We start from the raw sequence: 26,965 nt of genomic DNA, 5'->3' as shown, positions 1-26,965 counted from the left end.
TGGTTTGGCCACTTGGGGCTTTGAGCCAACTTTGATCAACTTTGACAGCTGAGCTCATGAGGAGCATAGAGCTGGATGAGAACTTACATGACACCAAAAAAATAAATAAATAAAATTGACAAACAATTCAAGGACAGACGATTTCGATGACGCCAACTTTATTAGCAAACTACTTTGTGTCTAAAATACTGTTTATCTAATCATTCCTGAAGGCTGCGGTCAGCAGAACTGGGAGCCCAGAGCGAGTGAATGGCATTAACCTTCCTCATCTTCTGAAGTTACCACAGAGAACTACTTAACAAGTAAAATGCAGTCTAAAATTACTCCAACTTATTTATTGGCCCTGAGCACCTGTACCACATTGTGACATATTCCTATAGTGTATTAATGGAAATAAAGGTAGAGTTTCGATACACAGCTGTCTGTGGGTTTTGGTGATGGCTGACATTTCTGAGAAATGTAGATCGTTTTTTGTGCACATTTATGGGAAATGCTGGTACTATTTATTTTAAGACATCAGACTGTCAGTTTGTATCTTGCTGCGAGGGAACGTCTTTCTCACTTTGACTATCTTTTTCTGCACTTATTTCCACTGGGTGTCAGTGTCAGAAGATGCATGACCATAAGGTTATTTGTTTGAATCCCACACAAGGACAGCAGTTTCACCCTTAATCAAGGCACCTGAACCTGCAAATTGAGTTTTGAATGGAAACTATAAAGTCTGTCCTTGACAGTGGAAATGTAGCTTTTAAGTAAATTAATAACACTGCAGATAAGTTACAAGCGTATAATTGTGTGTTTTTCACATAGGGTAAAGATAAGGCACATTAGAAATGGCAGTAACGTCGGCCTTGATGGGATGTATAGCCAGACAGGTAGCAATGTTTTGGGGAAAAAAAACAACAGGTTTGTCTTTTTCGGTTGCTTCTTTATAAAAAGACACAACTTGTTTCCTCTTTTCTTATATATCTCCATCAGCCTCTGACCCCAATTACTGTAGCTTTCTGAAGAGTGGCTGTCTGTTTGGCTTCGGGCCAGTCACACACTCCGAACCCCACACACACACACACACACACACACACACACACACACTATGTTCAGAGACTAAACTAAGAGCCTGGAAGACGGGCGGTGATGTTGGCGTCTTGATTAAAGAGGGAGAGCGGGCGTAGTGTTTACAATCAGACTGGGGGTCGCAGCCCCTATGTGTGTTTCCAGCTTTCATCACCCAATCGGGGGGTGGGGGGGGGGGGCTGGGAGGCGGTGTTGCCGATTTGTACGCGGCAGTTTGACGAATGCTCTTCGTGGCTTCGTCATCTGTCTGCTGCGGCTTTCTCTCGCTTTCTCTCGTGTGTTTCTGGAGTCTGGTCTTTTCCAGCACTATCTCTCAATCCTCTCGTCCCTCTCTGTATGTTAGAATCAAATGTTTCAATTCACTAGTTCATCTCTTTTTCTTCTGCTCAATCCCCCCCCCTCTTGGTTGAGATATGAACACTTAAGTTCTACATCAAACATTAGCATTCATTTCCACATTTCTGTCTGTTCTCTATCCTTACAGTTCTAAGTTAAGAGAGAAGTCTTGGGTTGTTGTCATATCCTCTGGGTTACTTGTCTCTGTACTAATGTGCTGTCCATTGTCAAGGAGCTGTCCGCATCCTTACTTTTAACTTTGCCTTTCTAACTATACCCTCCCGAGACAAACAGTGTGTACCGTGGAGTTACACACTAATATATACAGCGGGTGTTTCAGTGAACATGCGCCTTGTTTTGGGAACTGCATATCGAATACCTATTTTTGTTTCCGAGTTGAAACCCCCATCAGAGAAAACAGACCTAGAACTGCCAGAGTGGATTCTCTGGTGAGGCTCACTTTGGGTTTGACGGTGGAGTGTGTTCCTGTTCGCCTGGGTGAACGTCGGACGGCAGGAGCAGAGGGGAACGCAGTCGTTTGCCTGAAGAAATTAACGAGCAAACGTGTAGAGCGGTGACCTTTAATGATGTGAAGATGGGCTTGTGTAGATACCGGGCTCATTCTAATCACTTATTTTTCTCCTCTTTTTCCTTTTTCTATCTTGGTCCGCCATCTTGAAGGACATTCCAGCCTTTTTTAATGTTCCTTCTAGGAGCTAGAAGTAGAAGTTAGAAAGAGAAAGAGCCCACTGTGACCAGGACAGAGAGTACGGGGAGGAGGGCAGAATGTTCGTGATGACTGTTGGCCAAGTCCTCTGTCTATCCCTTTTGAGAGAGGTCAACTGAGATTGTATGACCACAAACTGTTTGTGTCTATCCACATTTTGTAACTGGTCGCTCAATTATGTTTTTACCAAGCCATTCTGGCGATGCTAGTTTGGACTGAACTTTTAATTTCACAACAAAGTTATTTAAGTATGAATATAGCCATGGTGACACTTGGAGCCATCACTCTTGACCAGAATTGTATCCATGATTTAGTCTTCCACTGGATTGTACATATTCGGAAGTCGGATTTATCTGTATCACTTAAAAATATATATTTATCTAAATTATATTTGTGATACATTCATACTATAATTCAGTCAGACCTCATTCTATATGGTTTTTGGCCTTTTTAATATTTCAGTGTGTCTGTGCGTCTGTGCGTGTTTGTGCCTGTGTGTGTGCATGTGTATCTGTGCGTTTGTGTCTGTGCGTTTGTGTGTGTGTGTCTGTGTGTGTGGATGATAATGATAATGAAATGGCAGGAACCTAAGCTCTGCACACATTGATAAGGCATGTGGGAATTCTTAACAATTACCCCCAACAACCCCCCTCCCCGCCGTATTGTATTACAGTATTCCTTTAAAAAAAAAAAAGAAATCCCTATATTAAATACTGCAGGCAAACTCCAGACGGCTCTCTGAGTGACTGCAGTGGCGGTTAGATGGGGTTTCTCATGCGCGTCTGTAAATGCGGCTGTGTATTTCTGTATGTTTTGCTTCGCCGGATAGTCATTTATTTCCAGAAAGAAACAAGAGCAAGAAACTGTCTGTGTTTCTCTTCCCCTCTCTCCTGCTGAGCAAGGCGTGGTGCAGACTGCATCTTTGTCTGTGTCAGGCTGTACTCTAAGGTGTCTGTAGTTTTGTAGGAGAAGAAATAAAACTGCAGGGTTCAGGGGTCCCGGTCTGGGAGGGTTGACCATCAACGTTATGAGTGACCTTGGAAGTGAACGTTTGCCTGGGAGTTAAATAGCCATACAATCCGTTCTAAACACCAGGGCTCCCCAGAGGGTGTTCACCACACAGGGGCTAATGTTTTCATTTACCGTTTCCACCACCTTGGGGCAAAATGATTTGGCGGCTTGTGAGGATTGTAAGTATCGGTGGTGGCGAGTTTTGGATAAAAGTGGTCCGATCGCTCCACGTCTGCGAGCGCTTTACGTTAGCGCGGCCCCCTGCGCGTGTTTCCACGGTTCCCCGCGCACGCCGTCCGGGCGGGGCAGCCGCCCGTGTGCTCCGTCTCGACGTCCCGTTAGCGTGCTCGATGCGTGTGTTTCCGTGGTTACCCGCGCACACGCTCCATCCCAACGTAGCATTAGCGCAACCCCTGCGTGTGTTTCCGTGGTTACCCGCGCACACGCTCCATCCCAACGTAGCATTAGCGCAGCCCCTGCGTGTGTTTCCGTGGTTACCCGCGCACACGCTCCATCCCAACGTAGCATTAGCGCAGCCCCTGCGTGTGTTTCCATGGCTACCTGCGCGCTCCGTCCCGTTAACGTGGTCGACGCGCGACGCTGCCACGGACATTCATCAACCTGACGAGCGGCGCGTTTTCTTTACGCCATTCCCCTCGCACCCCGAGCTCTCCGGAACCCACGCCAAACAAACGATCAGCCAATCACAGCGCTGCCGCCGACGGCCGACGGGCGGAGCCCTGAGCCCTGTTTTTTTTTTATTCTCTTGTTTTTCAGCCTTTTATCAGTTCTTTACGCTGGTGGAGAATTTGTTTACTCAGAAAGAGGCAAACATTCACTCCAAAGTCTGCACCGCTTATGCGCCGAACACGGCTCTGTGATGCTCTCGCCTTTGAACGGGAACTCTCCAGGGAACGCTCTCGTTCCTGTGCGGGGCGATGCGGGCACACATTTACCACTCGCTGTCAAAACATAGTAATAAAAGTGCCACGAGCTCTGTGTCTATAGCAGATACGTATATATGTGGAAGATGCTCAAATTACCTTCCCTGAACAAAATGGATGGTGTTTATTTACCCCAAAATTTGTTATTGCTGAAAGTGAAAGCGTGAAGTTCACCGAGAAGTTTACTGCAAATTCTAAACCATTTTTTTACTGAAGCTGCAGCTGCAACTGTATAGGTGCAACAATACAAATAACACATGTTTGCAGTCCGCCAATTGGAATGGTGAGAAAGTCGACACACAAAATGTCCTGTTATACAATGAAAAAGATGAACAATTTGTGATTAGCGAGCAGTCCTTTTCCAACCTGGGTGGGGGACGGGGGCGGGCAATGTCATTTTCCAGTTTGTGTAGGTGGTTACTGGATTTGTAAAAGTACACATTTCTCACCTTGGGGAAATCACTGAGCCCTGCAAGTTGTAACGGTCCACCAATGATGACGTCACAATGTCACATGACCATTTCTTTTTTTTCAGCTGCGCTCAGAAATCTTCCAATCCTTAAACCCTTAACAATATACAGTATGTTCTCTTCAAAAAAGGCGATTTTATAACACTTTACAACACTTTTTTTTTTTTTCCAGTAACCCACATCACTGTTCAGCCGAAAAAAAATCCAACTATTGTCAGAGCAGGACTCTGTTAAAATGATTTTATACCAATTTATTCCAGCAGCCGGGGCCCGGGAGCGGCAGTGTAGGAGGTTAAAGAGCCGGGCCAGCGGCCTACAGGTGACAGGCTTGATTTCTAAACGAGGTCTGCGGCTCTGCCCGTGAGCGGGGCCTTTAATCTGAAGCGCTCCAGTTAGAATCCGCGTGTTCTAATGGATAACGCGCCGCGGCCGGTCGGGAGTCCGAGAGAGCGTGATGAAGAGAGAGTGGCTCTTTTAAAGCCACCCCCGAAACTAGCGGGCGGAGGGAGAGAAAGTCACGGCTTGGCGGACGCAATTCGAACAAATATTTTGCCGGCGGAGCGGAGGGAAGGCATTACGAGGCTGTCGGTCGGCGGGGGGGGGGAGATTGATGGCTGACGCTCGGAGACGACGGAGGCGCGGTCGCGCCCGCTCCCGCCCGCTCGGCCGTGGTGATGGCCACCGTCAGGGGCCGATTCCGCGGGAACGGTGCTGCTGCTGCTGCCACGCGGATCACGGGGACGGCAAACCAGATGTCGTTTTAGTTGGCTAGGTAAGCAGTGTTTGGATAGTTAACTTTGGTCACTTTTGCTCTGTTTGTTTGTTTCTTTGTTCTCAAAAAAAAAAAGCCCTCGTCCTTATCTTTGTTGTACAGGTAGCAGTTGAAATTGTACTTCCCTCTAGGGTCTTTCAGCGAACTTATCCCTGGTTATGGGAATGCACTTTGTTGTACGTCGCTCTGGATAAGAGCGTCTGCCAAATGCCAATAATGTAATGTAATGTAATGTTACCGTGGACGAGAGCGCAATGGTGCCGTTTGATCAGGACGGCAAAGAATGCCGTCGACGGCCGCGGCAGACGACGCTCGCCGTTGAAGTTTAAAATTATTTCAATTTTGACAGTTATGTTTAACGGAATTCCAAACTGGATGTGACAAATAAATAATAAATGTTTTGTTTTTTAACTGACGCTTTTATCCAAAGAGACTCATAATTGATTAGACTAAGCAGGGGACATTACATCACAGGCATTTAGCAGACGCTCTTATCCAGAGCGACGTACAATGAAGTGGAAAGGGACAATCCTCCGTCAATTCATGTGCGGTTAAGGGCCTTTCTCAAGGGCTCAACAGCTGTGTGGCTCTTATCATGGCTACACCGAGGCTTGAACCACCAACCTTCCGGGTCCCAGTCATATTCCCCCTAAAATAAAGAGCTAAACCAAACGCAATCCTCCTTTTCCTATCCATGTTGGAAACTGCCTGTATTATAGGACAATCACCGAGCAACATAACCATAGCAACATATATTTAATTTGCCATTGTCCTAGCTTCATTTCTCGTACCGTCCCAAAAGTGCTATTCTTCCCGTCCGCACTGAACGCTGGATGACAGGGACAGACAGAGTGCTCTCTGCGCTTTCCTCTTCTCTCATTTTTACAGTACGGAGCAGTTCCGTCAGTAAAGGCAGCGGTAAAAGCCTGTATAAGGGGGGTAAGAAGAGGAGTAAAAATCTACGGTGCTATGATCGACGCTGGGAGTCGCACATTAAACCTCGCTGGCTGAGCTCCGCGGGAGCGCTTATCGCCGGCCGTAAATTAACCGACGGAGCGGCGGTCTCGTATAACGCTTCAGGACCCCGCGCTCGTGACTGTGAGGTTTTTCCGCTGGATTCACAGGTGAGGCTCAGCAGTGGCACCCTTGAGTGAAGGCACCGAGCTAATCTTGAGTTAGCCGAGTAAACTCTCCATCTGTGCGAATGAATTGTATGTGAAATAATACCTGGTCCTGGGTTCGAATCCCGGTCGGTCGGGGCCTCTCTGTGCGGAGTTTGCATGTTCTCCCCGTGTTCCTGTGGGTTTTCTCCGGGTACTCCGGTTTCCTCCCACAGTCCAAAGACATGCACGTTAGGCTGATTGGAGAGCCTAAATTGCCCGTAGGTATGAGTGTGTGAGAATGGTGTGTGTGCCCTGCGATGGACTGGCGACCTGTCCAGGGTGTACTCCTGCCTTTCGCCCAATGCATGCTGGGACAGGCTCTAGCCCCCCTGCGGCCCTGTTCAGGATAAGCGGGTTAAGATAATGGATGGATGGATAATGTAACCTGTGTCTGTGGGCCCATCTGGGAGATGCCAAAAATATGAAAGCCATATAAACGTTCCTGGAACACTAGAACGCCCGCAGAAGACCAGTCACTTGCAGTGCTGTCCGTAAGTATTTGGACAGTGTTACAATTTCTGTTCTTTTGGCTCTGTACTCTAGCACATTTGATTTGAACTGAAAGGATGAATATAAGGTTAAAGTGCAGACTGCCACCTTTAATTTGATCCATTTAATCCATTTTTATACATGGTCCCCTCCATTTTAGGGGACCAAAGGTAATTGGACAGTTGGGTTTTTTGGCTATTTCTGATTAGTCTGATGTATTCAATTGCTTCCTTAGTGCAGGTGTAAGAAAGCTTTCAGTGTCTAGTCTTGATTCTTGGCTTTTGCCTTTGGTGACTGCACTGTATAACTGCAAGCACCTGTTGCATTGTGGGATAAACACACAGAGACACACACACACACACACACACAGAAGAGCAGCTTGCTATAAACACACCAGAGCCTGCTCTCCCATTCCTCTGGGGATGTTAAGTCCTAATATTGACTGTGATGGGGCTCTTTTGGGGATTCCCATCTCCAGCTGGTGTCTCGGTGGTAAAATGGCCGACCAGGCCAATTTCCTCTTCCCCTGAGTCTTTATCCGGGCTTGTGTTCTTCTGCTGTCGACTGCTTGTCTACAAACACCCCCCCACCCTCACCACCCACCCCCTTTATCCAGAACAATAAATCCCCCTTTTTTCCCTTCCGGTTTTTTCTCTCTCTCTCTCTCTCTCTCTCTCTCTCACTCTCTCTCTCTCTCACTCTCTCTTTTCCCGTCAGCTCTAATTAAGCAAATAATTGTCTCCTGCCTAATTATCGTGCATCTAATTGTAGAGATTCGGTTTTGCTGTTTCCCTTCCTGCCGAATAGTTTGCTGTAATTTTCCACCCCGGATGAGAAATAAATAAGTGAATAAATAAATAAATATATATATAAATAATCAACTCCGTAATGCCGTAGCTTCAGACCTGTACTTGACCCGTTCCTGATTAAAGGAAGCCGGAGAACGGCTGCAAGCTGCATTCTGATTACGTTTGAGTAACTGTCGCCGGTCCGGTCTCTGTGAGTCGTTATGAGCATGCTCAGTTGTGTGCGATGACCCGATCCTTGCATGCAGGTGTGTCATGGTGTTCATGAGTACAAGGTACAAAGGTACAAACCTCCGGGGGTTTTTTTCATTGTATAATAAATTGTTTGTTATTTATCTGACACTTTTATCCCAAGCAACTTACAGTTGATTAGATTAAGCAAGGGACAGTTCCCCCTGGAGCAATGCAGGGTTAAGGGGCCTTGTTCAAGGGCCCAACAGCTGTGAGGATCTTATCGTGGCTACACCGGGAATCTGCTTGTGGCTCTCAGGATGCGTGATGCCATTATCCTGAGGCCACGGGGTGTGTGTGTGTGTGTGTGTGTGTGTGTGTGTGAGAGAGAGAGTGAGGGAGAGAGCATTGTAAGAGTAAATTGTGGGTTTATGTGTCAATGCGGGTTTATGTGTATATATTTGTGGGTTTGTAAGGGTAAATGGTGGGTTTATGTGTATATATTTGTGGGTTTGTAAGGGTAAATGGTTGTTTGTGTATATGTGGAAATCGTAAGGGTAAATGGTTGTTTGTGTATATGTGGAAATCGTGAGGGTAAATGGTGGGTTTGTGTATATGTGGAAATCGTAAGGGTGAATGGTTGTTTGGGTATATGTGGAAATCGTAAGGGTAAATGGTTGTTTGTGTATATGTGGAAATCGTAAGGGTAAATGGTGGGTTCGTGTATATGTGGAAAACACAGGACCATGTTTGTGTGGTAGCTCTGGGTGTTGTGATGCTGAAGCTTTGACAGTCCTGGGGCCTTGTATCTATTTTGATTCCCAGAGCTGATGTAAATGTAAATATCCGTGCCAATGCAAATGAGAGAGGGTGGCTCTCAGGGAGGTGCAGAGGAATAAACAGGTTTGGGCATTTAAGGAGAAATGAAAAGGGAGCAGCTTGTTACTGGACCGTGTGGAAAAGCACAGGTATCGAGTTTCACTGCAGCTCTTAATACTGAGTGCCCTGAAAACCGATACCGCACGTTTTCATGCATGGGTGCAGTGCTTTCTGGGTAATATGGGGAGACGGCGACATCGAGTGTTCTCAGTGCATTTTCTTTCTTTCGTTCTTTCTTTTTACCTCACTTGCTGGATTTCAGGACAAGTCCTGCTTAATTTTTCATATTTCCAGTTTTTTTCTGTAAAGAACCTTTGTGACACTTTCCCCGTAAAAAGCCATATGTAAATAAAACGTAATTGAACTGAGGTGGTTTTTAAAAAGATTTTCAGTCCAATTCGAACTGCTTTGGTGTTCTGTTTATCCAAATTACAGCCAGAGTTCTGACAGCAGATGTTACTTGCCGCCCACAGCAGTTCTGAATAATTATCAGTACTTTGCACTTAATTTATCATTTCATGTGTACATCAAATCGGGACATAATGAATTTGAAGCTTTCCGGAATAAGCTTTTGAAAGTGAACCCCCAGCATACAAAATGGCCCCCACGAAATGTATGAATCCACTCCTCTAAAATCCAAAGTTTTACCTCCGGGGGTGTACTTCCCCACAGAACGATCCAAGGGGGCTTCTCTGAGTGCAGTTATTGGCGCTCGTCAGGCCGGTGAAAAACAAACGCGTGACCTCCGATCACCTGACGGAATCGGAGGGATTTCCGTGCCCTTTTTAATGACAGATACAATTTAGTGTTCACTGCGGGTGACCTTTCTAGAAACGAATGGACATTTGTTGTGCACACAGACATTGATTATTTTGAATTGACTAATACGTCTAGGTGATACGATTATCTAGTGTTAAATCAACTCTTAAAGAGTTTATACGAGTCCACTATGGACAGAGCGGACTCCTATAAAAACTCTACAGTAGAATTAACACCGGACATTTTATTGTGAACGTACATTAGGAATTTACAGAAGTTTTGTGAAGTAAATTTTAGTCCCCCTGAGTTTGTGTATCAATGGGTGAATGAGAAGTGTCAATTGTTCTGCACTTTGGATAAAGACGCTATATAAATACCAACCACCATTTAGCCAAATTAGTTAACTGCACTGTAGGACTGGGGTTTGATTCCCAAGTTTGGCCGGTTCACATGGAGCGGCATAATTGGCTCGCTGCTCCAGAGGGAGGGAGGGTTAGCTGATCGCTGCACAATAACAACCTCGGACGCCTCAAAATCACAGTCATGATTGTGAGATGAGACGGCTTGAAGAAGACGTGTCACTCTCCCGGGACGGGTGTGGGCGGTGTATCTAATACTAACTCTAATTGGCGTAGAAGGGGTACAATTGGCTACCAAATTGGGAGAAAAAGGGAAAAATCTGAAATAAATTATTAACAAATTAGTTAACTCGCTTGTTGTCAAGCTGAGTGCTCAATGGAGGAATACATAGAAAATTCCCTCTTCGGTTTATACAAAATGTAACAAAGTTATTCACCCCGGGAGCAAATCCTTCTCACATTGCTCATAATATGGGTTTTAATATCAATTACACACTAGGAAGTATCAGACAGCACCTTCCTCCTCCAAACTTTCCGAACTCCAATGAAAGCTCTCGACCGCCAACAGGACGCGCATAACAGCCGCAAGGAACGGAGCGCGGGCACCCTGCGTGTGCGTGGCTAGCCGCGGGGGCTTCAGTGGCCCTAAAGAGGAATGCCCAAATGTGCTCCCGCATAAATCACATCTATCACCATAACAGCTGTGTTCTGGCCCAGGGGTGGTAGTGCCCTTAAACAACTGCAGAGACTGTTTATGCCAGCAGCCAGCTCAGCTCCCATGGTCTCAATTCAGTACTCGTCTATGGGGCTCATCCATGTACCAGAACTAGTGTACATTAATTATACTTTCGTTACTTGTTGTGTTGTATGAAAACGGTATATAATCCATTGTCAGATTAATCTGCAAGGCCGAGGTCTTTATCTTCGTTGTATTCTTAACACCTCTAGGGTCTTTCAGCGCACTTATTCCCGGTTATGGGTATGCACTTTGTTGTACGCCACTCTGGGTAAGAACTTCTTGTTCCACGCAGTCAACTTCCTGTATTTGCTCATCGGATGACTGCAGTTGTCCTGCTAACATCTGCAGCTGGTCCTGTTTTCATTCCGCAGACTATGATTCTGACCTACTTACGTTTGCCATAATATTGTAGCTGAGTTTGTGCTGAAAACAAAGATATGAATCACTGTATATAAAGGTGATTAAAATGACACAAATGTCAGAGCATGACACAGTCACCAGTTTTCCTCATTTTGCCCTCAGATCCCAGAGGGTTAATTGCTTCTTCTGTAGATGTTCTCTGTTTCAATACTCCACTAAACTCCAGGATTGGGTTGCCTCTCTGATTGTAAACATTATGACCACATTGTGAAGTAGCTCTGTATCAACACACATTCATCAGGAAATCTTGACATGACACATATAATACATTGTTAACCTCCAGCTCTCTTCACGTTACAACGTTAAACACTAAAGTACGACATTTGGTCTTAATTAAATATTACAAATGTAATTATACACCCCATCTGTTACATATGGCCAAGTCGGTATCCAGTTAAGTGAATACATACAGAGTATGACTAGTCTTTTACTGTTGTGATTTGGTAGGAAGAAATGGTTGTATTCATAGGTTAAAGCACGCAGGAGTCCTAAGTTAATGAATGTGTAAATGAATGCAAATTAATTTACTTCATGGAGATTGCATCGCATTGATGTTCAACCCTTTTCGAACCATGGAAAAAAAGAATCATTCTTGTGTTTGTATGAACTGTGCTGAGTGCAAGATTTCATTTCTCTTTCTGGGAAAATCCTTTACTTGGTTTAGTGGATTGCAAGAGAAAGGCCCTTTTTGCTTCAGAGTGCCTTAGGGGGGAATGATAGAAGAACACCAGCCTTGCCTATTTTACTTAATGAATACCCTGCTTTTAAATGAAGTTTATTTCTTTTTTCAGTTTCTGCCACGTTTAATTAGTTGGTAATTTTGCATGTGTTTGGAGGCGGAAGAAATGATTTGCCAAGGCGTTTTCTTTTCAGAGTTTGACCTTGAACCTTTTTCAGAAAAAAGTCTGAGTTTAGATCTCGGCGCCTTGTGTGAGGACATCTGTTTTGTGCTCTGCGTGGTTGCGGGGGTGGAACCTGTGAAACCAATCTTCAGCGTTTTCTACCACCATTTGTTTGGTTTAATTTATTTTAAAAAAAATTTAAAAAACGAAATCCAATTCTAATTATGTACTGCAATTAAAGAATTGCAGGCTGTTTGGGTGGATGTATCCATCATCACAATTAACAGACAGTTAGGCTCAAATTAAATTAAACTCAAATTAAACGATGTGTAGAACTGGTGCTTCGGAGACACGGAGTAATTTTGTACTTCGATTGAAACCTTTAGATTTCTCTTTGTAAATAGATTACTGTCGGGTTAAAACAATTGCATGCACGGAAGACCCTGTTAAATGGGAGCACTGCGGTTCTTCCACTTACCCCCCCGTTGCATTGTGGGAAGAAGATGCGTGCTACAGTAATGACTGAGACACCGGGGCTGTGGCATCTTCCCTGAAGTCCAAACTCATGGAAATATAATACCAAAACAATGCAGCTGCAAAGACCTCTCCCTCTCTCTATCTCTCTCTTTCTCTGTCTCATTATCTCATTCTCTCTTTGTCGATATCTGTCATCTATCCATGTATATGTCGTATACAGTTTACGTTTCTATACATCCATCTACTCTATATCTATATCTATGTATATCTATTACATTTTACATTTTAGTCATTTGGCAGACGCTTTTAATCCAAAGCGACTTACACGTGCATAGGTTCTACCATAAGTCAGAGCATCACATCCAGAAACTAGCAAAATACACAGGAAATGCTGTTCTAAACATAGTTGTCATCAGAAGTGCATTTTTTTTTTTTTTTTTTTTTTGGGGGATAGGTTAGACAAGGATAGGGATATCAGAAAGGAGGGGCAGGGGAAATCAGGAGGGAGGACTAAGGTAGAGTTTGAAAAGGTGGGTTTTGAGTCTGCGTCGAAATAGGGGGAGGGATTCTGCTGTTCTGACAGTGGTAGGCAAGTCATTCCACCACTGAGGAACCAGAACGGAAAACAGGCGTGAACGTGTAGCTCGACCGCCAGGTGCACGTAGAGAGGGAACCGTATGGCGACCAGAGCTGGCAGACCGGAGTGGTCTAGCTGGGGAGTAGGGAGTGATCAGGGATTGTATGTAAGGTGGGGCAGTCCCCTTAGCAGCCTGAAATGCCAACACTAGGGCCTTGAAACGGATGCGTGCGGCAATAGGAAGCCAGTGGAGGCCAATGAGAAGCGGGGTGAGATGAGCCGACCTGGGCTGACTGGTGATCAGGCGGGCTGCAGCGTTCTGGACCAGCTGGAGGGGCTTGATGGCACACGCTGGGAGACTGGGTGTGTGACCGGACCTATCTTTGTTCGTTCTGTCCCACGGGGGAGTTTTTCACCTATGTGCTTGATTCCTGAGGGTTCAGGCCTGTTGTTCTTTTGCCCACTGTAAAGCATGTTTGTGACAGTGAACTTAACTGAATGTATGTATGTATGTATATATATATATATGTATGTGTATATATGTATATGTGTATATGTATATGTGTATATATATATATGATTTATTGTGCTTGCAAGCATCTCCTCGCAGTGCAATCTTGAGGGAAAGGAGACGCTGCATCTTATCCGACCTGAGATGAAGGGAGATGCAGGACGCTAACGTAGTAGCGCAGAATGCTAAAGCAGCGTTTAGCGTGTCGATACAGCCGCAGTGCTGCACGTCCCACCCCATGTCTGCGCCTGCCGTTCACACTCGCCGTTGGGGTTTTCGGTCGGTTGCGTCAGTCTGCTTCCCGCTTTCGCCTCGGGCCGTGAGTCGGGTTCGAGACGCAGAACAGAAACGCCCCTCGGCTAAAGACGATTCGGTTTCCCCGCCGATCGGCCGTAATGTAACGTAATTTAGCATAACGAAACCGAGTTCGCTCTGTCAATAGACTGTGTCCCGGACACTTTCCGGTAAGACGGTTTAACTTATCTCTCCCATCTTTGCCGTTCGATGTGATTCGTCGCCGATGTTAAATTGTGATTTAAACGTAAAACGGGAAGGAGGCATTGGTGGAAGTGGTGTGACCGCCATCTTGGCTGTCCGGGCTGATGGACCCGTTGTTCTTGCTGTCGGTCGATGAAATGGTGCTCACCAGAAGAACGGCTGGTACCGCTCGACACGTTGATGAAATTGTATCTTTGATACATTTCTCTTCATTTAATCAATTAAAACACAGTTTATCCATTCTCTGCACATCGCCTCGGGCGTTTAACGGCAAATACTTATTGTTTTTCCACAAGAGAACGAGAATATTGAAAAATATATGTACTGTAATTTTTCCTCATTATGTTTCATGATCGATACAAAATCTAAGGGCATGTATATAAACTGTTTTAAATGGTTTCAATGTATTGTAACTGTTTATTGTGCACTTTTTTGTGTAATGTAATTCAAGCTGCTCATGAAATATGCGATATAAAATATGGAGCTATTGATATGTTTGCAAAATGATGCAGCAGATAAAAATAGAAATTAAAGCTTAGTCTTTTTTTAGTAAACAGCACAGATATTTCCTGCCCTGGCACACGGCGGAGACTAAATTGTGTTTCCTCAGTGATTCTCAGTGCCGGTGAGGAACTCAAGGTCACCCGTATTAAATGGGAATACCAGGGGCTGGCAGTCTTTGCAGGCCACAGGCCCATCTCATTATTTAGTGTGTGTGATGGTTCACCTGGACTAATTCTGTTCTCTCTCTCTCTCTCTCTCTCTTTCTCCCCTCCCTCCCTCGCCCCACAGTGGAGGAATACGCAGCTGAAGGTAAGGACACAGTTTACTTCCTAAAAACCCCCACAGTGGCTTTGACTGTGCTGGGTGTCGGTGGCGGGTGATGATGATGTCATCTGCGATGTTTGCCTGTGTTTCTCCGCCCCTCGGTGGGGGGCGGGGGGGGGGGGCGGGGGGGCATTCTCTGCTTGGACTGCGGTTTTGGTGACAGTACACCCTGGAAGCGGTTTTCTTCAACCAAAATGAATGTCGGAGTGAAAAAACAACCCCCCTCCCCCCCTTTCCCCACAAAGACACACCAACACAAATCCCCCTTACAACTGGATGGCATTCCTCTGTGTCCTAATCTCTGTATTCCCTCTATAAGCCGGAACATTTCGCTCAGGTCCCTTGTGTTCGTTGCCTTTTTGCCGAACTTGAGGCCCATGGAAGTGATCTGGTAGATGGTGGTCTGGTCGTACTGTGGGAGGGGCCTGGTGTTGCTGGGGCGATTGTAAGCATTCCGTACCTGTGGCAGAAATAGCTTTGTGTGCTGACGGCTCTGAAGGTGAGGTCGTACCTATCACCGGCCACGCTGAGCATTGTGGGTAGGGGGGGGATAAAGATGGACAAGACCGGCTGATGGTGCAGTGTGTGTGTGTGTGTGTGTGAGTGTGGTACAGTGTGTGTGTGTGTGTGTGTGAGCGCAGCGCAGTGTGTGTGTGTGTGTGTGTGTGTGTGTGTGTGTGAGAGAGCGCAGTGCAGTGTGTGTGTGTGTGAGAGAGTGTAGTGGTGTGTGTGTGTTTCAGAGAGAGTGCAGCGCAGTGTGTGTGTGTGAGTGCAGCGCAGTGTGTGTGTGTGTGTGTGTGCAGCGCAGTGTGTGTGTGTGTGTGAGTGCAGCGCAGTGTGTGTGTGTGTGTGTGTGTGTGTGAGCGCAGCGCTGTGTGTGTGTGTGTGTGTGTGTGTGTGTGAGAGAGCGCAGCGCAGTGTGTGTCCAGATGAAGTGCTGTAAATGTCATATTTTGACGGTTTTGACATTTGATATTGACGGGCAGCGTAGCCCTGTCAGACCTGCCGCGGCGGCTGCACTTAGCGTCTCCGTGGCGTGGCGGGCCGGAGAGTGTGAGGGAGGAACGGATGAAAGCAGCCCAGCCCGGCTCCTTATCCTCCATGCCAGGGACGTCCAATCTTATCTCAAAATGGCTAGTGTGGGTCAGACCTGGGTTCAAGTAGCTTTTCTTTAAGAGTCAGATACTTTTCTGTGCTCTATTGATCTTGCCTGGTGCATTTGAGGCTGCAGGGAGGAGCAGATGGGCGGGGTTTACACGTTTGGGATCATTTAATTTGTTCCAGTACAAGCAGGCAAGCTTCGTCAAATGTAGAAAAGTATTCAAATCCAAAACCAATCATTATTCGTACCCAAAGCCTGGTGTGGATGCAGGTTTTTGCTTTTGCCCAGCACCAGAACATCTGATTCTACTTATCAAGGTCTTGATTGAGGACTGTGATTAGTTCATTAGTGGAATCAGGTGTCCGGGCTCTGAGCTGAAACGGAAAGCTGCACACACACCGGCCCTTTTGGGATATGATTGGACGGCCCAATCTTACTGGATGAGGCTGGTGAGTAACACTTGGCAGAAGAGGAGTTCCGTCGGGGCGACATGGCTTAGGCAGTAAGAGCAGTCGTCTGGCAGTCGGAGGGTTGCCGGTTCGATCCCCCGCCCGGGCTTTGTCGCAGTGTCCCTGAGCAAGACACCTAACCTCTAAATGCTCCTGACGAGCTGGTCGGGGCCTTGCATGGCAGCCAATCGCCGTCGGTGTGTGAGTGTGTGTATGAATGGGTGAATGAGAAGCATCAATTGTACAGCCGGTCTCCCAGCGTGTGCCATCAAGCCCCTCCAGCTGGTCCAGAATGCTGCAGCCCGCTTGATCACCAGTCAGCCCAGGTCGGCTCATGTCACCCCGCTTCTCATTGGCCTCCACTGGCTTCCTATTGCCGCACGCATCCGATTCAAGGCCCTAGTGTTGGCATTTCAGGCTGCTAAGGGGACTGCCCCACATTACATACAATCCCTGATCACTCCCTACTCCCCAGCTAGACCACTCCGGTCTGCCAGCTCTGGTCGCCTTACGATTCCCTCTCTACGGGCACCTGGCGGTCGAGCTGCACGTTCACGCTTGTTTTCCGTTCTGGTTCCTCAGTGGTGGAATGACTTGCCTACCACTGTCAGGACAGCAGAATCCCTCCCCCTATTTCGACGCAGACTCAAAACACACCTCTTCAAACTCTACCTTAGTCCCCCCTCCTGATTTACCCCGCCCCCCCCTTCTGATACCCCTATCCCTGCCTAACCCCCCCCCCCCCCCAAAAAAAAAAAAAAAAAAAAAAAATTGCACTTATGATGACGACTATATGTTTAGAACAGCAGTCCAGGTGTATTTTTCTAGTTCGGGATGTGATGCTTTGACTTGTGGTAGAACCTATGCACTTGTAAGTCGCTTTGGATTAAAAGCGTCTGCCAAATGACTAAAATGTAAAATGTAATGTAAAAATGTACAGCGCTTTGGATAAAGGCGCTATATAAATGCCTGCCATTTACCATTTAGGAGTTACTGGTGCAGACCCAGCCTGTGTGAGGGTGTAACGGTGTACTGGTTGCCTGGGTTACGGCAGGGGTGTGCGGATCTGCTTGTATAACGCACAGTGTTGTTACCGTGACGGTGTTGCGTTGCGTGACGGTGAGAAATCGTGACACACGGAGCGAGGTGCAGGAGCGTGCGGTGTACCTGCGTGGGCCGCAGGTAAACATCCCGACAGCCTCCGTGATGGAGAGACAGGAAGCAGGTGCTGATGTAACCATGCCGACAGACAGGTAACAGGCAGTGATCTCAGTCTGAGTCAGGACAGAGCAGTGACAGGGCCGACATTACACCTCTTGCTCCAGCTGGCCCCGGGGGTCCGGTCTCCCTGGGGACTCAGGACTGAGATCAGAGACTGCACATCAACTGTACAGGCTCTGCACAGACCTACAGTGCATACACACACACACACACAGACATACGTACTCACACACACGCACGTGCCAACACATTCACGTGCTGACACACACACACGCACACATTCACTCACACAACACACGTGCAGACACACACACAGACAACACACGTGCAGACACACACACACACACATTCACACACACAACACACGTGCAGACACCCACACACACGTGCAGGCACACATATATGTGCGTACACACACACACATATACACACATGTATATGCATGTGCAGACATGGTATGGCATACACAAACACACATGCTCTCACATCCATGTATACACATACATATGTACACTGACACTTGCACACACACCTACGCAGACACAGGCATACTCATATGCACACACTCACGCATGCTCACATCCATGTAGCTGGAAAAATGATGCATGCTCACACGCATATGCAGTGCCAAATACAACCTGAGCTTCTGACTCCCTGGATGTGAGCTAATCATGTTCCTCTATAAGGGTGATTTAGGACACGGGCTATGCAGTGCATTTAAAACAGCCCAATGGCGCTGGTCCAACTTCAATCTCAATCCTTGTCGCTGTCACGTCTCGTGATGAATCATACAGTCACATGTAAATAGTGTGCGGCTTAGTAGAGTCCCACGATAACCATGAATTCACCTCCACACCGCAATATCATTTTCTCTTAATATGCAAACTCCCTAGAGTCAAGGCCTGGACCAGCACGGACTGCTAATAGCCTGCAAAGGAGTGTGTGTCTGCTAGGCATCAGTAACGTTTAGAAACCTGTGCTGTAATCTCAAGTGTTAACGTTTTAATTAAGTCATGGAGCAAATTGCTCGGGATGGGTTTTAGCGGGACAGGAACAGTGAGGGCGGATATTTAAAGCTCTAATAGCTGAGCTCAGCAGCGTTGACCTCTGACCCCAGCGAGCAGCAGTGTCCGGCGCCCGCGTTTTTTCCCCCCCCCGCTTTTGTCTTATTTTTAGCCCTGGTTCGTGAGCACACAGGTCTAATTAGTCAGGAGGTTTAGAGGTTGAGTGAGATTGATGGCGCGCTGGGACCTTGAGCAGCTGGGAGACAGAGGCTCTTCTGCCGGCCTGTTGGCCACCTTTGGCTGGAAACAGGGCTGAAATTAATGATCTCTGAGAGGCCTGGCCTGCTTTACCCACACGCCCAGCATCCCAGAATGGCCAACCGAACACATTCCCTGGGTTTAATCTGTAAGCACTGGGGACGTCTATAGTTCAAACTCCAAATGCATATGGTTTATAAACTATGCTATGTGGAAGGAGTAATTCCCCATTTTTCAAAGAACTTTAAAGTATATGGCAGTAGTTCGCAGAAGTATAAATCAGGCTTCACACACACACATACACACAAGCACACACACAGACACACACACCTACCTACACACATTCACAAACACACACAAACACTCTCACAGACACACACACACACTCACAAACACACATCCATACTCTCTCTCTCACACACACACAAGCACACACACACACCTTTTGCGTCAGTCTCTCTGAACCCCCTCTAGAGCCCCCCCACCACACACACACACACACACACTTTGGGAACCGCTGGTGTGGGGGAATCGTCAGTAGATTAAGGCTAAATGGTGATGTCGTTCTTTGCAGCAACATCCCATAACGTCCCCTTGAGTCTCCGTGGCGATAGTCAGCAGTAGCAGTCAGTATTCCGCAGTGGCCACTGATCACACCGATGCTCAGACCTAATGATCTTCACTCTGCAGAACATTCCGGCTCTCAGTTAATCCGCAGCGCTGGAAACCAAGGCTTTTTAGCACTGGACGGGGGATGTTTGCGATGTCCTGCACAGATATGGGATTAGGGATTAAGTCCTACTGTAGTTATTGGAGATTAGTCAGGATGAGCCAAACCAGATTATGAATTTTTATTTTTATTTTTTTTATGTAAGAAAAAGTTGTTGAATTACAAGGAAACATGGCGTGAGTACTGTAGAGGAATTAGAATCTGAATAGCAAAAACAATGTTATGGAATTGACCTACTTCCAAATATATATTTTAACCTTGCTTCAGTTGATCCACAAATCCTCTAAGAGACCAGTTTTTGATCCATATTGCCTGTACAGTAAAATGACACAAGACAACAGAAAGTTTAGTCTTACCATCATTTATGAGAAATATAATGAAGGCAAAACCCGTTCATTCAGGAATGTATTTATTTTTTAAGCCTATTTTCCCAATTTCAACACAAACTCAAGGCAAATTTGACCACCGGATACAACCACCATAAAGACAATCAACATGAGGGAAATGGCACTGTATGGCTCTGTGGAAATATAAAAAATGTGTATAATGAGTAGTATTTTTTGTTGTCATTGTAGTTTTATGTTACGCTCTCGCGTCGCGCTCTTGTGTCGCATTCTTGTGTTGTGTTCTTGTGTCGCGCTCTTGTGTCCTGCTCTTGTGTCGTGTTCTTGTGTCGTGTTCTTGTGTCGTGTTCTTGTGTCGCGCTCTTGTGTCCTGCTCTTGTGTAGCGCTCTTGAGTCGCGCTCTCGAGTCGTGCTCTCGAGTCGTGCTCTCGAGTCGCGCTCTCGAGTCGCGCTCTTGTGTCGTGTTCTTGTGTCGTGTTCTTGTGTCGCACTCTTGTGTCGCGCTCTTGTGTAGCGCTCTTGTGTAGCGCTCTCGAGTCGTGCTCTCGAGTCGTGCTCTCGAGTCGCGCTCTTGCGTCGTGTTCTTGTGTCGTGTTCTTGTGTCGTGTTCTTGCGTCGCACTCTTGAGTCGTGCTCTTGCGTCGCGCTCTTGAGTCGCGCTCTTGTGTCGTGCTCTTGTGTAGTGCTCTTGCGTCGCGCTCTTGTGTCGTGCTCTTGAGTCGTGCTCTTGAGTCGTGCTCTTGTGTCCTGCTCTTGTGTCGCGCTCTTGCGTCGCGCTCTTGCGTCGTGCTCTGGCCTCAGTCCTCTCTGTTTGTGTATCCCTCCGCTGCCGTCACCGAGCCCTTTTCTCGGCTTCAGAAAGCGAGTGCCGGCGTCCGTCGTCCCGAGGAGGCCGGCGCGGGACAAAGGGAGCGCGCTCTGGCCGAACCCCCCGTCCGCGCGGACGCCAGGTGTCAGGCGCTCGAGGCGGACGCTTTGTGCTTCCCTCCGGAGCGTCTCCCGCCCAATCAGGGCCGGATTAATCCTCCATTGTGCTGCCTCTGAAAGCCCTGTCCTGAACAAGACGTCAGTAAACATCGCCGGCCGCTTGTTCCGGACGCCCGCGCCCACAGCCTGCCGCGCAGACTTGTGGGACGGATTCTCCTTTCTTGTCTACGTTTTTGTCAGCAGAAATACTTTTTCCTTGATCTATTGGGTGGTATTCTGAAACCGCCTTAGTCTGGAATAGAGCTCTGAAATGCCTGCGTGTCTGAAATGCAGACGCATGACAGGCAGCAGCACTGAAATGTCTGTGTCTCTGTATCAATGTGGAGGGAGAAGTGATCTAAGTGTCTTTGACTGTGGAATGATTGTTGGTGGCAGACAGGGTGGTTTGAGTATCTCAGAAACTGCGGATCTCCTGGGATTTTCACACACGGCAGTATCCAGAGTTAGCAGAGAATGGTGCGAAAAACAAAAAACATCCAGTGAGCAGCAGTTCTGCAGGTAGAAACATCAGAGGAGAAGGACCAGACTGGTCAAATCTGACAGGAAAGCGTCAGTAATGCAAATAACCACACATTACAGTGATATGCAGAAGCGCATCTCCAAACACACAGCGCATCAAACGGCAGAAGACTTAAGTCTAAAAAAGAAGTCTAACAGATATATAAAAAAAAGTGCTCACTGAGTGTATAACCACAGTGCTGGGACGTGACCGCAATGTTAATGAGTAACCACAGTGTTGATAAATAAGCACAGTGTTGGTACGTGACCACAGTGTTAATGAGTAACCACAGTGTTAATAAGTAACCACAGTGTTGGTACGTGACCACAGTGTTAATGAGTAACCACAGTGTTGATAAGTAACCGCAGCGTTGAGTTCTTGAGTGGGAACTGAGGATAAATTTGACGTGATATTGGTCCTGAAACATTAAGCTGCCAGCACCTTTGCTGTCCCTGCAGACTGGGTCAAATCACGTATACTCAGAGTAAAATACGAGAATAAAATCCCTGAGTGCCTCAGTCTTCTTTCTTGAACACCAGTTGTTCTCGTTTGAAAAGGATATTTGCACTTCTTTTTGAGGGTTTGTGAATGATCTCCAGATGTTCTCCCCAGTGTATGTAAAAGGCTCTACTATGCTCTGACACTCTGTAGTGAACAGAAATATTTCACTCAGAGATGCAGGGCTTCTGAAGCCAATCAAATTCATACTGACATGTAACAGAGAGTCTGCAATTCTCAGCTTAATTTATGTGCAGTCATGAACATAACCTAAAATAACCTGCACCCTCTTTTATCCTCCATCTCTCTTTCTGTCTCGTCTCTCCTGTCCTTTTGTCTCTCTCTCTCTCTCACTAGTCTCTCTCTCTCTCTCTCTCTCTCTCTCTCTCTCTCTCTCTGTTTGGATTTTAGATTTATTTAGTCGGAAAACTAACACGTACATGGCTTCGAATTTCAAGCACTGCGAATATGCAGATGAGGCGAGAACCCTCGTGGGGTTTTTATAACGAGACCGTTTGAAAAGATTCAGCGCACGGCACAGTGAAACGGGTACGTTTGCGCGCAGGAGTAAATAAAATAAATGACGACTAAAGGAGGAACGGAAAAGAGCACCAGAGTAGAGGAGGGAGAATGAAAGGAGTGAAAAACATGTACGGTACACACGTGTATGCGCACTGTTCGAAACTGAGACCGGTGTGGGGCATTTCCTGCAGTTATGAATCATTATCTCTTTCTATCTCTCTTCTCTTCTACTCGATTTTCTTTATTGCTCTCTCTCTATCTCTCTCCCTCTCCCGTTTCTCTGTCGTCTCTCTCTGTATTTTTCACTGGTTGTATATGTCTGATAAACCGCAGACTTGCGTTAAGAGGCTTATTGCAGACGGATATTATCTATAGGGGCAGCGTGATTGCTCCTTTGCGGTGACATCGACATCTGCTTGGGCGAGATGGCTCAAAGATGGAGGAACGCAGCAACCCTAAATGCTTATCCAGTTGGTATCACTTTGCAATAATATTACATGAATTGAACATGAACATTGGCTAATGTAGTTGTTAACTACCTGTTGAGAAGTTCATCTGTACAGCTTTGTTCTCATTAATTTGTGTTAACAACTACATTAGTTAATGCCAGTTCATACTAGAATAATAAAAAAAAACTGTTCATTTACTTGTTAATTGTTCAACAAATTGTATCCTATGGTTTGCTAATGTATAAATATTCATGTAACTGATCCATTAGTGGTTAACAAAGGCATTAAGTAATGAAGTTAATTTCATGTTTATTCATCATTAACTCATGATTAACAACCTTATTGTAGAGTGCGACCGTTCAGTTTCTCCAGACTGCAAACAGTATTTTGCCCGTTACTGTGCCACCCTGTCAGCACCCCCCCTCCCCCTCTCCATCCTCGTCCGCCCGTCTGTCTCTTTTCTCCATATCCCCATCCATTTCTCCTTTTCTCTTTCTATTCTTTTCATACTCAAGGCCCCAGTAAGCCTTCTGCTGTCCGACGTGACTCACCATGCTGAAATAACCTGAAATAAACAATCTTTGTGAAACTACATTGTGTCTTTCATCTTGTAATGAAACATGAAGGACTTCACCTCCCCATCCTGTATCAATGCAGCTGCAGGTTTTACCTTCAAAGACATAGTGTGTTGGGGAAACGGCTTGCATTCAACCAATTGAGTAAGGAAACATAATCGATATTCACTGGTCTTTAGTTTATGCCAGGGAATGAGTAACGTCTAACTCCCCTTCCCTCCCCCCCCGCTACCAAAAAAACAACGCACATGCCCACTTACGCCAACCAAACACGCACACACACACACAAACATCGTAGACATTCAGGGGTCGCATTTATTTTTGACATCTCTGAAGCAGACCGATATTTGATTGAACTTGCATAACATGCCGTTGTTCAAAAGCAGCACAGACACCATAACTCCATTTACATGTAAGGTAATCTGTGCCAGCTTTCCTTTTATCCCACAAGCTAATTTGGCTGCCATTTTGTGTAGCGTGTAGCATTATGTATTCTGTTTACAAGGTGAAAACATTAGTCTTTCCGCCCCTTACGTACCAACTGCTCCTCAATTATTGAAAGCCTCTTCAAAGGCAGGGCCAGTGAAGCATTTAAGTAGAAAATGAAGTAATCAGACCCTCGATTAGACTGGAATCTGAAAGTCCACTGAAGTTCAGCGAGGAGATTCCAGCTGTGTGACGCCGTGCTGCTCTGTTTTCCTGCGAGTCTCGCAAGTCCCAGGTTTTTCATTTTATTCTATTTGCCTGCCTAAAGTTGGGGCTCAATACTGCATCCCACATGCAGGTTTCATAAAACATAAGACCTGGGTCAAATATGATTTCAATATATAATACATAAATGCATAAATAGCACAGTTATGATTCAAATACTTGTCTACGCTTTACTGAGCTTGTCTGGTGTTTTTGAACCTATGCAGTACTCTCAGAAAGGGCACACCCCTGCCTCAATTGCACCAGGCAAGATCAATGGAGCACAGAAAAGTATTTGAATCAAAAACAATTATGTAATTTTTTATACATTGACAGCTTTATTTGTCTTAATTTAATAACTTAATTAGAGAAATAATTAAGCCTGCAACATCCTTTTTGGACATAAAAACATTTATGTTACTTTGGTAATAAAAATGTGCTGTATCATTCTGGAGATTTTGTATTGCTCTGAACTATCATGAGTGAGAGGAAACGGGTGTTATAATACATGATAAAGATCTCGATTTCAGTCGACAGCCAAGCACAGTCTGACACATTTCTACTTTAACCTGCCACCGAATGTACGAGATTTACCTACGGCTGGAGACAACAGCCCTGTCAGGGCTGCCAGTCCGTTCCGACGTAGCTAAAGGGCTTCAATGTGTTTACCTGGGCCTCGCAATTCAATCGCTCGCCGAAATGCCCCTGACCGAAATCCCCAGAACTCTCCGGAGAGCCTGACACGGGGAGGGATGAGGCCAGCACTCGTCTTGGAGAGGCTGAAATCCCATGCAGAAAAGGCCACTGTTCTAAAATTGCTTTTTCTCGTTCACCGCTAGGCTGCTTAGCAACAACAACGGGGGGGGGGAGAAAAAAAGAAAGTAGGTTATTTCCTTTTCTTTCCAACTGCCTCTACCGCTGTCATTACTCTCCATGTCCCTTTAAAGTTCCCAGGCGCCATTTTGTCTCGTTTCCGAGCATTAGAGCATTGCTCGGCGTCGGGCATCGACAACAAAACACACATTTAACAAACAAAAGCGGTACGTTTTCATTCAACGAAATACCGTATATATGTGCACTCCGTTTCAGGATGTGGATTTTAGGATGGTAGGCTTGGCGGTCCACCTTTGAAAGACTGGATTAGTGGCTCCAGTGAAATGGTTTAAGCAAATGGGCTGTTGAAATGAGAATAAACAGTCTAAAATGGAGCCAAATGAGCCTGAATGGCCGTGGGAACAGAACTATTCTTTGTGAGCCTTCCCCGCTTCGCAACGCAGTGGATGTTGTTTTTTCGTTATTTTTCGTGAGAGGCTTTTGTTGATGAAATCCTGCTGAAAAACGACGGGGGGAGTTTACTGAGGAACGTAAACCGCGGACGGAAATACCGCGCCCGCTGTCATTCCTGAGAACTAGCCCTTTGGATAAGTCGTGGAGCGGCAACCTCATGCGGTCTGGCTTCAGGTCAGAGTTTTCGTTTAAAGGCGACGCAAGCGGAAGTGGAGAACCGGTCCACGATCTCTGAAGCGTGAGCTCAAAGGCGCTTAACTCCCCCGCCTGAGGCGGCGAGCGCATCTGGAGAAGAACGCAAACCGCACTTTATTTTAAGCGAATCCTTCGCTACCTCTTATAGCGCAACAGCTAGCGCTATTGTGGTCGGTGTGAGCTCCAAGTGACTGTGATTGCAGTGATGCGTTGGGTCGCGTTGGGCTATGTCTGTGAAAGTGCGCGGCTATCTTTGATAGCGTGCGCTGAAGTGGAAGGCTACGCTACGGATCATTCGGGAGCCGGTGTAACGAACCCGGTGCGTTGGAAAACGACATTACATTATTGGCATTTGGCAGACACTCTTATCCAGAGCGACGTACAGTTGATTAGACTAAGCAGGAGACAATCCTCCCCTGGAGCAATGCAGGGTTAAGGGCCTTGCTCAAGGGCCCAACGGCTGTGCGGATCTTATTGTGGCTACACCGGGATTAGAACCACCGACCTTGCGTGTCCCAGTCATTTACCTTAACCACTACGCTACAGGCCGCCCCAAGACGAGGTCGTCACCCGAGGATGCAGTTACGGCTGCGAGCTCCGAAAGGGACGTTTTGGAAGTTTTTTTTTCTGTGAAGGCTCACGTGTGAATATCATCCGGAAAATCCCCCGCCCGGCGCATTCTCACGGAGACGATGTGACTCGACGGCTGTTTGTGCGTGCCCACGTGAACGGCGAGCGGGGTTATGTTCCGTGTTCGCCTGGATTACGTGTACTGAGCTGGTTTATGTTAATGCGGGCCTTCTGCTTCTCTGACATTTATTGAATGTGCTGAAAGAGACGAGGCAGAAGGCATTCTGAGCCTCTTCCCACAAAATGTCAACCTCAGCTTGGCTGTTTCTTGAAAAGCCCCCGTTTCAATTTTTTAAAGGGGAACTCTGTCTTACTGCGCGTGGGATTTTACAGTATGTCGACCTTGCGTTTTCTTGGCAGAGGTTCCCCTGATGTATATCATGATATAACATGTCTTTAAATTACATGATATACAGTATTTCATGACTTTAGATGACATACTGGCGCACTGCCTGCAGTTCATAGCTCAATATCAGGAGTTTAAGTAGGCTGAGGACCTCATGAGTTTTTTTTTCTTCTGCTCTGGTCTGGTCCGAGAACATTTGTAGACTCTGCCCCAGACAAAATGTCATAAAAAATGCAGGAAGTAAATACGTTAGACCCAGAATTATGTTTAAAAATACTTTCTGCGAGCGCAAATTGAGCACTGTTGTTGTCCCCGCTGCTGCAGCTG

At 46.4% G+C, this 26,965-nt stretch overlaps 1 protein-coding gene across 1 annotated transcript in view; it reads left to right on the top strand.

Moving 5' to 3' along the window:
* Positions 1-26,965, top strand: part of nrxn2b (neurexin 2b) — a 794,861-nt gene that overhangs the window by 146,124 nt on the left and 621,772 nt on the right. The window contains exon 4 of the mRNA XM_061234183.1: positions 14,817-14,837. Coding sequence (XP_061090167.1) covers positions 14,817-14,837 — 21 coding nt within the window. The remainder of the gene's footprint in view (positions 1-14,816; positions 14,838-26,965) is intronic.

Source organism: Conger conger, chromosome 3 (genome assembly GCF_963514075.1).
Source record: "Conger conger chromosome 3, fConCon1.1, whole genome shotgun sequence".
In the NCBI taxonomy this organism is placed as follows: Eukaryota; Metazoa; Chordata; class Actinopteri; order Anguilliformes; family Congridae; genus Conger; species Conger conger.
The sequence above is the reverse complement of the archived record's forward strand: the minus strand, read 5'-3'. Positions and strand labels throughout refer to the sequence as shown.